Source organism: Tursiops truncatus, chromosome 5 (assembly GCF_011762595.2).
Source record: "Tursiops truncatus isolate mTurTru1 chromosome 5, mTurTru1.mat.Y, whole genome shotgun sequence".
In the NCBI taxonomy this organism is placed as follows: domain Eukaryota; kingdom Metazoa; phylum Chordata; class Mammalia; order Artiodactyla; family Delphinidae; genus Tursiops; species Tursiops truncatus.
The window spans coordinates 1,822,410-1,838,131 of NC_047038.1; the positions used below are offsets into that span (position 1 = coordinate 1,822,410).

Sequence of the window (15,722 nt, forward strand, 5' to 3'; positions counted from 1 at the left end):
GGACTTCGCTCTAGAAATGAACAGAAAGAGAGGAAAGAAGAAAAACTGCAGTAAGAATGACCGGTTTGGCTCTCTTAGCAAAGGCCTAGAGGAAGAGGCTGTTCTAGATCTGCACTTCACAACAGGGACTCAAAACAGGAAAGAGCAGAGGCCTGGCAGATGGCGAGGCAGACCGTGAGGGCGGCGGGGGAGATGAGGAGGTCAGGCCCCGGCAAGTGGGAAATGTCCACCACCAAGTGCGGAAGTAGTAGCAGGACTGGTGATGACGGGTGTGACACATCACTGGGAATGAGCCTGTCACCTGGGACTTCCGCTCCAAGGCGTGTGGCGCTGGCACTCCATCACGCCATCACACCTCCCTGCCCTCGGCTCACAGATGTCACAATCTCAGGGGTACCAGTCAAGCCAGGTGAGACCCACTCTTGGAAGGTCATTACTTTCATTTTTCCACCTTTTGGCCTCACCCCTGAACCAAAGGAGAAGAGGCGTCTCTCTGCAAGCTGGCCGGTCGGCATCCATACCTCCTCCCAGCAGACGGCCCTTCGGCACCAGGCTGCACCTGCAGGACTGGGAAGGGGGCGCTGGGGGCCACCACGCGTGGCCTTCTGAGCCTGTCCACGTAGCTGGGGCTGCCGGCTGGTGCAAAGTCACTTGGTCTGGGTGAAGCCACGTCCACACAGTGCGATGGGGCATTCACAGAGCTGAGAACCAACTACAGCCTTCTTAGCATAAAATACCATAAACAGGAAAAAGAACACCAAACCCCAACGAAAGCTCAGGCTCTCACTGCTGATTGTTTCCTGGCCTTGGATTTATTTGTTCTCTTTAAAAACTGGCCGCTTCTGAAGGCAATGCCAGCTGGTCAAGGCCCCTGTCCCACGTCCTTACCATGGAAAACGCAGCAGGAGCCCCTCCCTCCAGTGTCACAGATGCCAGGCCCGCCACGGCCCACCCTTCGCCTGGACTTGTCTCCCCCTGCCAGCATCACAGCTCTGGGGTGGCCTTGTCACTACTGGTGGGATAGACACGCCACACTCCCCCGAGCTGGACCTAGTCGCCCTCCACAGTGGCTCAGAAGTGTACCTGGAGTAGACGCGGATGGTAAAGAGAGACCTGCCCTGAGAGTGGACTTTCACTACATTTTAGAGTTATTCAAATCAAAAGCTGTGATTTCAGGGCTTCCCTGGTGGCGCAGTGGTTGAGAGTCCGCCTGCCGATGCAGGGGACACGGGTTCGTGCTCCGGTCTGGGAAGATCCCACATGCCGTGGAGCGGCTGGGCCCGTGAGCCATGGCTGCTGAGCCTGCGTGTCCGGAGCCTGTGCTCCGCAACGGGAGAGGCCACAACAGTGAGAGGTCCGCGTACCGCAAAAAAAAAAAAAAAAAAAGGAGGCATAGCCTCTTGGACTTCATCCCTTTATTAGTCTGCTCGGGCTGCCGTAACAAAGTCCACAACCTAGGTAACTTAAAACAACAGACATGTATCCTCTCACAGGCTAGAGGTCCAAAATCCAGGTGTCAGCAGGCCATGTGCCTTCCGGGACTCTAGGGAAGAATGCTTCCTCGTCTCTTCCAGCTTCTGCTGGTTGCTGGTAACCCTGGGCTTGTAGATGCCTCCCTCCAATCTCTGCCCCCAACTTCACATGGCTGTCTTATAAGGACACCAGTCACTGGATTAGGGTCCACCCCAGGCCAGTAGGACTTCATTTAAATTTATTACCCCTGCAAAGACCCTACTTCCAAATAAGGTCATAATCACAGGCTCCAGGTGGAAAGGAATCTGGGGGAGACACTCTCCAGCCCAGCACAGTCCTCTCCCCTCTCCTCCCTGGGCAGCTCTCAGTGGCTGGCCATGTGCAGACTGCAGCAGCAGCTGAAGGGGGAGTGAGATAACAGGGGCAAGCAGGGAATTTAAGAAAAGTCAATTCACTGGGCCTTCACCGCAAGTGCCATGCGCTGAAGGTGTAGCAGGGGAGGCACTGATGAGGACGCAGCACACCTCCTCCCCACTGGAAGAGTGCAGGGGGGAGCAGGCAAACAGGTAGGACAAAAACGAGCACGGCCTGGAAGGTTCTGGGAACACGGCAGAGGAGGGAGCACCGGGAATCTTCTCCTCACCTGAAAAACAGTGCACTGGCAGAAATCTGTCTAGTGTGACTGTTTTGGATCTCAAGTCCTAAAGACTTGCAACTTCCATCTGAGCACTTGGACAGTAAATTGAGGTTAATTTCAGTCAATTTCAGCTCTTCCTACAGTAGCAGCTACCCATCCCACCCCTAGCCATGCCACTGGAGGCCATACACCTGTTTCTGGAACAGCCTACACACAGCTTGCAGGAGCCAAGGTGGGCAAAAAAGACCCTGTCCTCCAAATACTGGGTATCTGCTCTGACCTCTGCGGCCCACTTCCGATCACAGAGGTGTGGCCAAACAGGCAGGCGGCCATTGTTGCACCTCCCCCATTGCTATAGGACCCTCCCCCTCCAGCTGAAGTGCTACTGGATTTAAAGGGCCAGTGCCCTTTCCTTCCCCTTTTAATTTTTCTTTTTCTGCTTCAGGGAGCCAGACATTAAAGATTATGATATTCAAAAGCAACTACATAAAAGGGGAAAACTTGAAAGTGACCACACATTCCCAGTTACAGGCTGAGAAAACCTTAATTTATGCCTCAGGCTGATCCTTGGTACAGAGACGATCTACAACAACCAAAGAAAAACAAAAACAGCAAATCCTAGGCAAGGAGAGTAATCTGATTTCCAGAGATACCACATTACTAGATCCAAACGTCCAGTTTTATTTATTTATTTTAGATGTTGGGGGTAGGAGTTTATTAATTAATTTATTTATTTTTGCTGTGTTGGGTCTTCGTTTCTGTGCGAGGGCTTTCTCTAGTTGTGGCAAGCGGGGGCCACTCTCCATCGCGGTGCGCGGGCCTCTCACTATCGCGGCCTCTCTTGTTGCGGAGCACAGGCTCCAGACGTGCAGGCTCAGTAGTTGTGGCTCTCGGGCCTAGTTGCTCTGCGGCATGTGGGATCCTCCCAGACCAGGGCTCGAACCCATGTCCCCTGCATTAGCAGGCAGGTTCTCAACCACTGTGCCACCAGGGAAGCACCCAAATGTCCAGTTTTAAACAAACAACAACAAAAAAAGCACAAGGCACTCAAAGACACAGGAAAATATGGCCCATTCAAAGGAAAAAATAAAACAGAAGCTGTCCCTGAAAAAGACCTGATGGTGGATCTTCTAGACAAGGACTCTAAAACAACCATGTTAAAGACGCTCAGAAAACTAAAAGAAGATATGGAGAAAGTCAAGAAAGCAAGGTAGGAATAAAATGGAAATACAAGTAAAGAAATAGAAAACCTAAAAAGAAACCAAAAAAATTGTGGAGCTAAAAAGTACATTAACTGAAATTTTAAAATTCACTGGAGGTACTCAAAGGCAGATTTGATCAGTAGAAGAATCAGCAAACTTGAAAACAGGACAATGAAAATTATCAAGATTCAAGGAAAGTAAACAGAGCCTAAGGGTCCTGTGGGACACCATTAAACAGACCAACATACACATCGTGGGAGTCCCAGAAGGAGAAGCGAGAGAGAGAGGGGTAGAAAGAATACTTGAAGAAATAATGGCTGGGGCTTCCCTGGTGGCGCAGTGGTTAAGAATCCGTCTGCCAATGCAGGGGACATGGGTTCAAGCCCTGGTCCGGGAAGATCCCACATGCCACAGAGCAACTAAGCCCATGCGCCACAACTACTGAGCCTGCACTCTAGAGCCTGTGAGCCACAACTACTGAGCCCATGCACTTAGAGCCTGTGCTCCACAACAAGAAGCCACAGCAATGAGAAGCCTGTGCACTGCAATGAAGACACAACACAGAAATAAATACATATAAATAAATAAGTAAGAAATAATGGTTGAAAACTTCCCAAATGTGATGAAAGACATGAATCTAAACATCCAAGAAGCTCAATAAACTCTAAGTATGATGAAGTCAAAAAGACCAAGACACATTATAATCAAACTTTAGAAAGCAAAAGATAAAAAGAGGAATCTTGAAAGAAGAGAGAAGCAACATGTCACATAGAAGAAATCCTTAATATGATTAGCAGATTTCTCATCAGACACTTTGGAAGCCAGAGGCAGTGGGCCTATATATTCAAGTGCTAAAAGAAAAAAAAACAGCTGGGGACTGCCCTAGTGGTCCAGTGGTTAAGAATCTGCCTTCCAATGCAGGGGACGCAGGTTCGATACCTGGTCAGGGGACTAAGAACCCACATGCTGTGGGGCAACTAAGCCCACGCGCGGCAACTACTGAGCCCATGTACTCTAGAGCCTGTGTGCCACAACTGGAGAGCCCACGTGCCACAACTACTGAGCCCACGCACTCTGGAGCCCGTGCACCACAACTAGGGAGAAGTCCATGTGCTGCAACTAGAGAAACCCGCACGTCGCAACTAGAGAAGCCTGCACGTCACAACTAGAGAAGCCCATGCACTGCAACAAAAGATCCTGCATGCTGCAACAAAGATCCCACGTGCTCCAACTAAGACCTGATGCAGCCAAATAAAATAAATAAATAAATAAATAAATACTTTAAAAAAGAAAAAATACTGTCAACCAAGAATCCTATATCCAGGGCTTCCCTGGTGGCGCAGTGGTTGAGAATCTACCTGCCAATGCTGGGGATACGGGTTCGAGCCCTGGTCTGGGAAGATCCCACATGCCACAGAGCAACTGGGCCCGTGAGCCACAACTACTGAGCCTGCACGTCTGGAGCCTGTGCTCCGCAACAAGAGAGGCCGCAACAGTGAGAGGCCCGCGCACCGCGATGAAGAGTGGCCCCTGCTTGCCACAACTAGAGAAAGCCATCGCACAGGAACAAAGACCCAACACAGCCAGAAAGAAAGAAAGAAAGAATCCTATATCCAGCAAAACTGTCTTTCAAAAGCAAGGGAGAAATTAAGACATTCCCACATAAACCAAAGCTGAGGGAGTTTGTTACCACTAGACCTACCCTGCAAAAAATGCTCAAGGGAGTCCTGTAGAGTGAAATGAAATGACACTAACTCCAAGCACAGTAACTCAAAGCTATATGAAGAAATAAAGATGTCAATAAAGGTAAAGACTTGGGCAATTATAAAAGCTAGTATTATTGTAACAACAGTTTATAACTCTTCTTTTTTGTTTTCCACATGATTTAAGAGACTAATATAAATATATATTTTTTAAATTTTTAGTCTACAAGTTAGTATTACTGTAATTTTGATTTGTAACTCCACACGTTATTTCCTACATAATTTAGAAGACTAATGCATTTAAAAGATTAATTTATGTTTGAGGGCACACAATGTATGAAGATTTAATTCTGTGACATCAACAACCAAAAGGGGTGGGGTTTAGCTATAAGGGAGCAGGGGTTTTGTATGTTATTGAAGTTAAGCTGGTATAAATTCAAATTAGAGTGTTACAACTTTCGGATGTTAAACGTAATTCGCATGGTAAACACAAAGAAAATAGTTACAGAATATACCCACAAAAAAATGAGAAAGGAATTTAAATATTTCACAATTTAAAAAATCAAACCTAAGACATAGTGGGGCTTCCCTGGTGGCGCAGTGGTTGAGAGTCCGCCTGCCGATGCAGGGGACACGGGTTCGTGCCCCGGTCTGGGAAGCTCCCACATGCCGCGGAGCAGCTGGGCCCATGAGCCATGGCCGCTGAGCCTGCGCGTCTGGAGCCTGTGCTCTGCAACAGGAGAGGCCACAACAGTGAGAGGCCCGCATACCAGAAAAAAAAAAACAAAACATAAGACATAGTAATGCAGAAAATGAGAAACAAAAAAAGCTATAAGGTATACAGAAAACAAATAGCAAAATAACAAGTATTTCATCCATATCACTAATTAAATGTAAGTGGATTAAAATCTCCAATTAAAAGACAGAGATTGGCAGTATGGATAAAAGCATATGATCCAACTACATGCTATATACAAGAGACTCACTTTAGATCCAAAGACATATATAAATTGAAAGTAAAAGGATGGGGACTTCCCTGGTGGCACAGTGGTTAAGAATCCTCCTGCCAATGCCGGGGACGTGGGTTTGATCCCTGGTCTGGGAAGATCCCACATGCCGTGGAGCAACTAAGCCCATGTGCCACGACTATTGAGCCTGAGCTCTGAAGCCTGCAAGCTACAACTACTGAAGCCCATGCACCTAGAGCCCATGCTCCACAACAAGAGAAGCCACCACAATGAGAAGGCCATGCACTGCAACAAAGAGTAGCCCCTGCTCACCACTAGAGAAAAGCCCACGTGCAGCAATGAAGACCCAACGCAGCCAAAAATAAAATTTTAAAAATTTTAAAAATAAAAAAGAAAGTAGAAGGATGGAAAAATATTTACATTCCATGCAATTAGTAACTAAAAGGGAACAGGAGTAGCTATACTAATATCAGACAAAATAGACTTTTTTTCAAAAAACGCTACAAGAGACAAAAAAGGATGTTATACATTAATAAAAGTTTTAATACAGCAAGAAAATATAACAATTATATACACTGACGTACCTAATAACAGACAGGCAAAATATATGAAGGAAAAACTGACAGAACTGAAGGGAGAAATAGACAATCCTACAATAACAGCTGGAGACCTCAAAACCCTACTCTCAATGATAGAACAACCAAACAGAATATACGTAAGGAAATAGAGAACTTAACACAATAAATCAATTAGATCTAACAGACATCTACAGAACGCTCTACCCAACAACATACACATTCTTCTCAAATGCACATGGGACATTTTCCAGGACAGACCATGTGTTAGGTTACATATTAAGTCTCAAAAGATTTTAAAAGACTGACATCATACAAAGTATATCCTCCCCAACCACAACAGAATGAAGTCAGAAATCAACAACAGAAGTAAAATGAAGATTCACAAAACTGTGGAAATTAGAAAACACACTCTTAAACCAATGGATCAAAGAAGAAATCACAAGGAAATTAGAAAATACTTAAAGGCAAATACTTAAAGTGAAAACACAGCATACCAATACTTGCAGGATCCAGTGAAAGCAGTGTTAAGGGGGAAATCTAAAGATATAAAACTTACGGGCTTCCCTGGTGGCGCAGTGGTTGAGAGTCCACCTGCTGATGCGGGGGACGTGAGTTCGTGTCCCAGTCCAGGAGGATCCCACATGCCGCAGAGCGGCTGGGCCTGTGAGCCATGGCCGCTGAGCCTGCACGTCCGGAGCCTGTGCTCCACGGCGGGAGAGGCCACAGCAGTGAGAGGCCCGCGTACCGCGAAAAAAAAAAAAAAAATTTTTATATATATATATATATATATATATATATATATATATATATATATATATATAAAACTTACATTTAAAAACAAGAAAAATCTCCAATCAACAACTAACTTTACAACTTAAGGAACTAGAAAAAGAAGAAAAAACTAAACTCAAAGCTAGCAAAAGGGAGGAAGAATAAAGATTTGAGCAGAGACAAATGAAATAGAGAACAGAAAAACTACTAGAGAAATCGATGAAACCAAAAGTTGGTTCTTCAAAAAGATCAGCAAAATGGATAAACCTTTAGCTAGACAGACTACAAAAAGAAATACAGAAGATTCAAATTCCTAAAATCAGAAATGCAAGTAGAGGGAATTCCCTGGCGGTCCAGCAGTTAGGGCTCCACGCTTTCACTGCCCAGGGCCCGGGTTCAATCCCTGGTCAGGGAACTAAGATCCCACAAGCCACGTGGCATGGCCAAAAAAAAAAAGAAAAAGAAAAAGAAATGCAAGTAGAGACATTACTGACAATTCTACAAAAATAAAAATGATTATAAAATGAGTACTATGAACAACTGTACACCAGCAAATTGGATAACCTGGATGAAACAAATTCACAGAAACATAACACCTACCAAGACCAAATCACAGAGAAATATAAAAACTGAAAAGACCTCTAACTAGTAAGGAAATTGAATCAGTAATTAAAAATCTCCCAACAACAACAAGTCCTGGAACTGACGGCTTCACCGGTGAATTCTATCAAACATTTAAAGAAGAATTAATACCAATTCTTCCTAAGCTGTTCCAAAAAAAATGAAGAGGAAGGAACACTTCCTAACTCATTCTATGAGGCCAGCATTACCCTGAGACCAAAGCCAGACAAAGACACTACAACAAAACTACAGACCAATATCCCTTATGAATGTTGATGCAAAAATTCTCAATGAAATACTAGTGGGCAAATTCAATGGCATATTAAAAAGATTATACACCATGAACAAGTGGCATTTTTTTCACAGACTGCAAGGGTGGTTAAACATACAAAACATGATCAATGGATGTTAACTAGACTTATTGTGGTAGTCATTTCACAATATATACAAATATTGAATCAATGTGCTGTACACTTAAAACTAATATAATGTTATATGTCAATTATAGCTAAAGGAAAAAAATAGCAGTTGACGCTATGATACCGGTGTTCTGATTTGGAGACTTAAGTTGGCTTAGTTCCATACTTACACTACGTTCAGTATTTCCCCACTACACATCCCTCCAGCACTTTTACAACCTGCTTCAAGCAGTGATCATGTATGTCCATGTATGATTCCACAATTTGAGGGCAAGAATTGGATACTGATCATCTTTGCATTCCCCTAGCCTAGTGGTTAATAGAACGTGCAATTAACAACTTTATAAGGTAGTAAAGGCCATCATAATTTGCCCCCAATCTAATTTTATAGCCACTTCCTGTGTTATTCTCTACGCACTCTTCACTCTAATGACACTGAATTAACACTGCTATAGATTAACACTGCTACTGGTGCAACCCTGACAGTGTACACATCGTTGTGAAATGAATGTACTATACTTATTGGGAGAAATGGAAAAATACAACCCACGATGCCTGCTTATACATATTCCCCTTACATACGGAACACGCCCAATAAATGCAAGCTCAGTGAATAAACACCTGAGTGGCTATGGTAGGTGACATTCACATCTTCTGAGTTCCCATTATGTGCATGAGATTATTATATATATACATATATACCTGTTAAGTCATGTGTTCCTCACAATATCCCATACATGTGTTCTATGTCCTATTTTCCACAAAGGCAATGGATTATTTCTCCAATGTCTATTTTCTCAACTAAGATGTAAGCTTCATAAAGATAGGAATCTGCCTTTCTCAATCCTTTCTGCATTTCCAGGGCCTACCAAAACATCTGGCATACAACAGGCATTCAACAAATAACTATTGGCTGAATGAATGAATAAATAACCCTATGAGCTATGTATTATTACTTCAGTTTTACTGGTGACAAAACTAGAATACTAAATGACTTGCCCAAATTAACATGGCTAAGAAAGTGGCAGGACCAGATTTAAGTGCACAGCTTTTCAACATTCAGTGTAATGTTTGCTTTTCATTGGTGCCTAATAAAGAGCCAGTTTTGTTGCCCAAAGTAGTTCTACAAACCCCTGTGAACTTCTCACAAGAAAATTTTAGCAAGCTTCATCATGGTTTCTTCTTAAAGACAGTGAAAAGGTAATAAATACGTGACTAAGGTTATCTGTGGCTGTTTGAAAGAATAAGAGGTGCAGCATATTCATCTTCTGGGCAGCTGTATAGAAGGTTCAGAGACCAGTTTTAGCAAAGTGACTAGGCCGTTCTTGAGCATCAGTTTCATTATGTATGACAGGCCTTGAATTAGTTCCATCTGTACTTTGGTTCTACTTTCTAGATGTTGCAAATTGATCATGTTCTTGACATTCCTAACTTTATCATTAGAGTCTCACTTATAATATCTGAAGACAATTAGATAATTGTTGATAAATATCTAGTAAACAATAATGATAGGAGAATGAGGCCTTCTGAGGGACATGAAGCACAATTATGTGTTTGATGTTTGTTTTCTATGACTCAGCATCAATCCCTTGGAATGAAATGAAAATGATATTATTAGACTTTTCTAATCAGAAAATTTTTCACCAGATTTGTTCCACATAGATTTAGGTAATATACTACTGTGCTGTGGTTAAGTTCACAAACATATTTCATCAAAAAGAAAAAAAGGAAGGGATTGTTCAGTGTAATACACTACATTAACAGAATGACGGGGGAAAAACACATGATCATATCAATTGATGCAGAAAGGCATTTGACAAAATTCAACACTTTTTCATAATAAAAACACACAACAAACTAGGAACAGAAGTAAACTACCTCTACATAACAAAAGCCATAAGAAAAACCCATAGCAAATATCATACCCCGTGGTAAAAGACTGAAAGCTTTTCCTCTAAGATCAAGAACAAGACAAGGAGGACTTCCACTGGAGGGGGCATGGGTTCAATCCCTGGTCAAGGAACTAAGATCCTGCATGGTGCAGCTGGGGAAAAAAAAGAACAAGAAAAGGATATTGGCTTTCATCACTTCTATTCAACATAGCCCTGGAAGTTCTAGCCAGAGCAATTAGGCAAGAAAAAGAAATAAAACACATCCAAATAAGAAAGGAAGTAAAACAGTATCTGTTTTCAGATGATATGCTCTTACATGTAGAAAACTCTTAAGATTACACACACACACACACACACACACACACACAGACACAGACACACACACACCTGTTGGAGAGAATAAATGAATTCAGCAATTGAGCAGAATACAAACCAACACATGAAAAACAGTTGTATTTCTATACAGTAACAATGAAGAATCTGCAAAAGAAATCACAAAAACAATTCTACTTACAATAGCATCCAAAAGAATAAAATACTTAGGAATTAATTTAATCAAGGAGGTGAAAGACTCGTACAATGAAAACTATGAAATACTACTAAAAGAAGTTAAAGAAAACATAAAGAAATAGAAACATATCCCATGTTCACAGATTGGAAAACTTAATATTGTTAAGATGTCAATATTATTCAAAGTGATCTACAAAGTCAATGCAATCCCTATCAAAATCCCAGGGAATTCTCTGGTGGTCCAGTGGTTAGGACTTGGTGTTTTTCACTGCCGTGGCCCAGGTTCAATTCCTGGTTGGGGAACTAAGATCCCACAAGCTGTGCAGTGCAGCCAAAAAAACCCCCCCAAAACAAAAACAAAACAAAAGCTCAATTTTTTTGCAGAAATAGAAGAACTCATCCTAAAATTCATATGGAATCTCAAGGGACCCCGAATAGCCAAAACAATCTTAGAAGGAAAAAAAACAAAAAAAAGAACAAAGCTGAAAGACTCACATTTCCTAATTTCAAAACTTCTACAAAACCACACACATCAAAACACTGTGGCACTGACATAAAGACAAACATACAGACCAGAGAGACAGAATAGAGAGCCCAGAAATAAACCCTTGCATAGATAGTCAAATGGTTTTGACAAGGGTACCAAGACGATTCAGTGGGGAAAGGACAGTCTTTTTTAAAAATGGTGCTGGGAAAACTGGATGTCCACATGCAAAAGAATGAAGTTGGACCCTTATCTAAACCATACATGAAAATTACCTCAAAATGGATCCAAGACTTAAATGTAAGACCTAAAACTACAAAACTCCTAGAAGAAACACAGGGCGAAAGCTTCATAACACAGGATTTGGCAGTGATTTCTTGGATATGGCACCCAAGGCACAGGTAACAAAAGAAAAAGCAGACAAATTGGAAAGTTTTTTAATGAAAATAAAAATGAAAATTTTGCACATCAAAAGACAAGTAAAAGCAAAAAGGCAACCTACAGAATGAGATAAAATATTTACAAATCATATATCTGATAAGAATTAGTATCCAGAATGTAGAGTACTCATAAAATTCAACAACAAAATAACCCAATTCAAAAATGGGCAAAGGACTTGACATTTCTTCAAAGAAGATATACAAATGGCCAGTAAGCACATGAATTGATGCTCAACATCACTAATCATTATAGGGAATTGCAAATCAAAACTACAATCATTTTGTACTAAATTAGCATGCACCTATTAGGATGCCTTCTATCAAAAACACAGAAAATAACAATATTGGTGAGGATGTGGAGAAATTTGAACCCTTGTGCACTGTCGGTGGGAATGTAAAGTGGTACAGCCATTGTGGAAAAACAGAATGGAAGTCCCTCAAAAAATTAAAAATAGAATTATTATATAATCCAGCAATTCCACTTCTGGGTATACACCCAAAAGAATTGAAAGCAGGATCTCGAAGAGATATTTGCACACCTATGTTCATAGCAGCAGTGATAGTCATAAGAGCTAAAACATGGAAGCAACCCAAGTGTCCATCAACAGATGAGTAGATAAGCAAAATGTGGTATATGCCTATAATGGAGTATTATTCAGTCTTAAAAAGGAAGGAGATTCTGACACATGTTACAATATGGATGAACCTTGAGGACATCACGCTAAGTGAAATAAACCAGTCACAAAAGACAAATACTGCATGATTCTACTTACAGGAGGTATCTACAGTAGTCAAAATCACAGAGACAGAGAGTAAAATGGTGGTTGCCAGTGGCGGGTGGGGAGGGGAGGGGTCGGTAGGGGACAAAGTAGGGAGGTGAGGAATTATGTTTAATGGTATAGAGTTTCAGTTGTACAAGATCAAAAGAGGTATGACGATAGATGGTAAAAACAAACACACAATACACACACAATACACACACACACACACACACGCAAAACCTAATATAACCTACTGTACAGAGTGTACGCTGTTCCACTTACAGAGAGCACGGCAGCACAGGGAAAGAAAAGCCACAGGTTCCTACATCAGGACCAAGCAGGGTCCACGAGGCTAGTCCCCAAGGCAGTGGTGAGACGGGGTTGAGCAGTTACAGCCTGCACAACGAATCAGTGCCACCATTCCAGAAAATCTTAACTGGAAAAGCTTTGCAGAGTCATCCATCCAGGCCTCATGGTACAAATAAGGCAACGTCTTGAGTCCCACTGTGGTGGCAAAAAAGACCAGAATTCTCAAGACTGATCTGGTCCCATCACACACTGGCTACACCTTGGCCACAGATGCACTGGTCACCTGGCAGTCCATCCACACCTGTGAGCCTCAGCATCCTCTTTGGGAGCCCTCAGCCCTCACCGATCCAGGGTCCCTGCTCCTAACCAGCTGGCTGACATGGCCACTGATGAGACCAACCTGTTGACCAATTCCTCTCACTGTTTTCACTCTGCACAGCTACTTCAGTGAATCCAGGGCCTCTGGGAGGTGATAAACATCTCCATTCCTCCCCAGGTTCTCTGACCAACCCCAGAAAGATGTAGGGGTAAGCAACAAATATTTAATTGCATAAGACATCAGATATTAAATTGCTCCTGAAATAATTTAAAATCCTAAAACAAAACTTACATTGAGGGACTTCCCTGGTGGTGCAGTGGTCAGGAATCTGCCTGCCAATGCAGGGGACACTGGTTCGAGTCCTAGTCCGGGAAGATCCCAAATGCCGCGGAGCAACTAAGCCCGTGCGCCACAACTACTGAGCCAGCGCTCTGGAGCCCATGAGCCACAACTACTGAAGCCTGCACGCTCTAGAGCCCGCATGCCGCAACTACTAAACCCGCATGCTGCAACTACTGAGGCCCACACTCCTAGACCCCATGCTCTGCAACAAGAGAGGCCACTGCAACGAGAAGCCCGCGCACCGCAACCAGAAAAAGCCCGCGCGCAGCAACGAAGACCCAACGCAGACAGAAAAAAAAAAAAAAACCTACGCTGAAAGGACCAGTAGTACTAGGATTACAGACCTGGCTCTGTCTGGGTTTTGGTTAGAGGCTCTGGGGCCACAGGATGCTGGGGACACATGTCAACTGAGCACCAATGGCCACCAGACTGCAAGCGGAGTCCTGTTCTGGGTACGATGTGCTCTGGTCCCCAATCTACACTCATCTATGGCTCCCGGTGTCCATGACACTAAGATCAGTGGTGCAGACCAGGTGACTTCCTTCTGCCCTGATGAGTAATAATCCACCTTGCCCAGGAAAAGGGAGACAGCTGGAGCGAGGAAGACATCTGGCTTCTAAAGGCATTTAAAATGATGCAGATGAGAAAATATTGACATGGTATTAAGTAAAACTGTATAGACAGCTTGAACTCAAACACGCCAAGTAGATACATACCCTACGGTTAAATGAAAGGCAGGGAAGAGGCCACGAGATTATGCTCTGTGGTCATCTCTCTGTGGTGGGATGGTGGTGGTTATCTTATTCTTTATTCTTTCCTCTATTTTTCAGATATTCAAAATTACTTTTATTAAAAGAAAAAAAGGCGTGCCTCTTTTTCACTCTAAAATCCGGCTGCAGGGTCAAGCCTGGAAGTGAAAATTGTCTTTTGCAGGCCTAATTCCCTTCCTGGGAAAACCCAGATAATAGCTATGCACCGAATGGGATAACAGACCAGAGTTCACCAAAATGTTTGGGGCACTTCCAAACTGTTGTAGAAAAATACTGTTACTCTCGCTCCTGATCTGGGTGTTTAATATTTCACACAGATAGACATAATATCGCTGACAAGGATATGAAGGAGGAAAAGTAAGGATTTAAGTCTATTATCAGACACTCTGGCAGGCTCCCACTCTGTCACCACTCCCAGCAGAGCAGGAGTGTTACTACTGAAAGATACATTCACAGCTGGGGCTAAAGGAGATCCAGAACATAACTGTGGCTCATGTGGCCCTGAACCCAACACAACACAAACACACCCAAGAACCCAACTCAGACACACACACCAGGAGCCTATACGCATGTCCTACACACACACCCAGCCCCAATGTCTGCGCACACAATGCAGAACTCAACATGAACACACACGTACACAGAACCTTCCAGGTGCACACACGCCCCAAATACAAATAGCATGCACACTCATCCCTAAGACCCACACAGGCGCACACCCCTCAGAAAGGTACACACACCTTTCAGACCCAGCATGGACACACACACACCCCTGAGAGCCCAATGCAGGCACTCACACTCTTCAAAACCCAGCACGGCAACAGACCCCTCAGAACTGATCGTGCACACACATCCTTCAGAACCCAAAATGGGCACAAACTGAAGACCCAGCACAGGTGAGCACACCCCTCAGAACCCAATTCAAGTGCTTGCACACCTCATATACCACACAGGTACACACGCCACAACCCAACACAGACACACCACCCTCAGACCCAAGAAAGGTACACGTTCCCCTCCTACCCAACACGGGAGCAGACCCCTCTGAACTCACCTGGTACACAACCATCAGTTTTAACACCAGCACACACACAACCCTCAAAACCACCAGAGACAGACAACCTTCAGAACCCAACACACATACACACCTCTCAGAGTCCAAACAGGCACACATACCCTCAGAACTCAAGACAGGCGTGCACGTGCGCACACACACACACACACACACCACTCAGCACCCAACACGGAGGCATACACCCTTCAGAAACCAGCGGGGTACACGCTCCTCAGACTCATACGGGAACACACTGCTCAGAACCCAACACATGCAGAGACGCCCTTCAGAGCAGACACACACCCTCAACACCCAACACAGACACACCACTGAGAACCACTCAGACACATAACCCGCAGACACAACATGAACACACACACCCCTGAGAACCAACAAGGACTCCACTCCTCAGACTCCAACACACACAAACATGCCTCAGAACCAACACAAACACATACGCCTTAGAACT

At 43.6% G+C, this 15,722-nt stretch overlaps 1 protein-coding gene across 18 annotated transcripts in view; it reads right to left on the minus strand.

Moving 5' to 3' along the window:
* Positions 1-15,722, minus strand: part of TNIP2 (TNFAIP3 interacting protein 2) — a 32,702-nt gene that overhangs the window by 15,252 nt on the left and 1,728 nt on the right. The window contains exon 2 of one of the 18 annotated variants that reach the window (XM_073804768.1): positions 10,298-10,416. The exons of 15 other annotated variants lie outside the window; for them this stretch is intronic. In XM_073804768.1, the coding sequence (XP_073660869.1) occupies positions 10,298-10,372 (75 nt within the window). In that variant the 5' untranslated portion in view covers positions 10,373-10,416. Of the gene's footprint in view, positions 1-5,583; positions 5,789-7,117; positions 7,263-10,297; positions 10,417-15,722 lie in introns of those variants that run through there. 2 more of the 18 variants (XM_073804767.1, XM_073804769.1) reach the window with 2 other exon arrangements.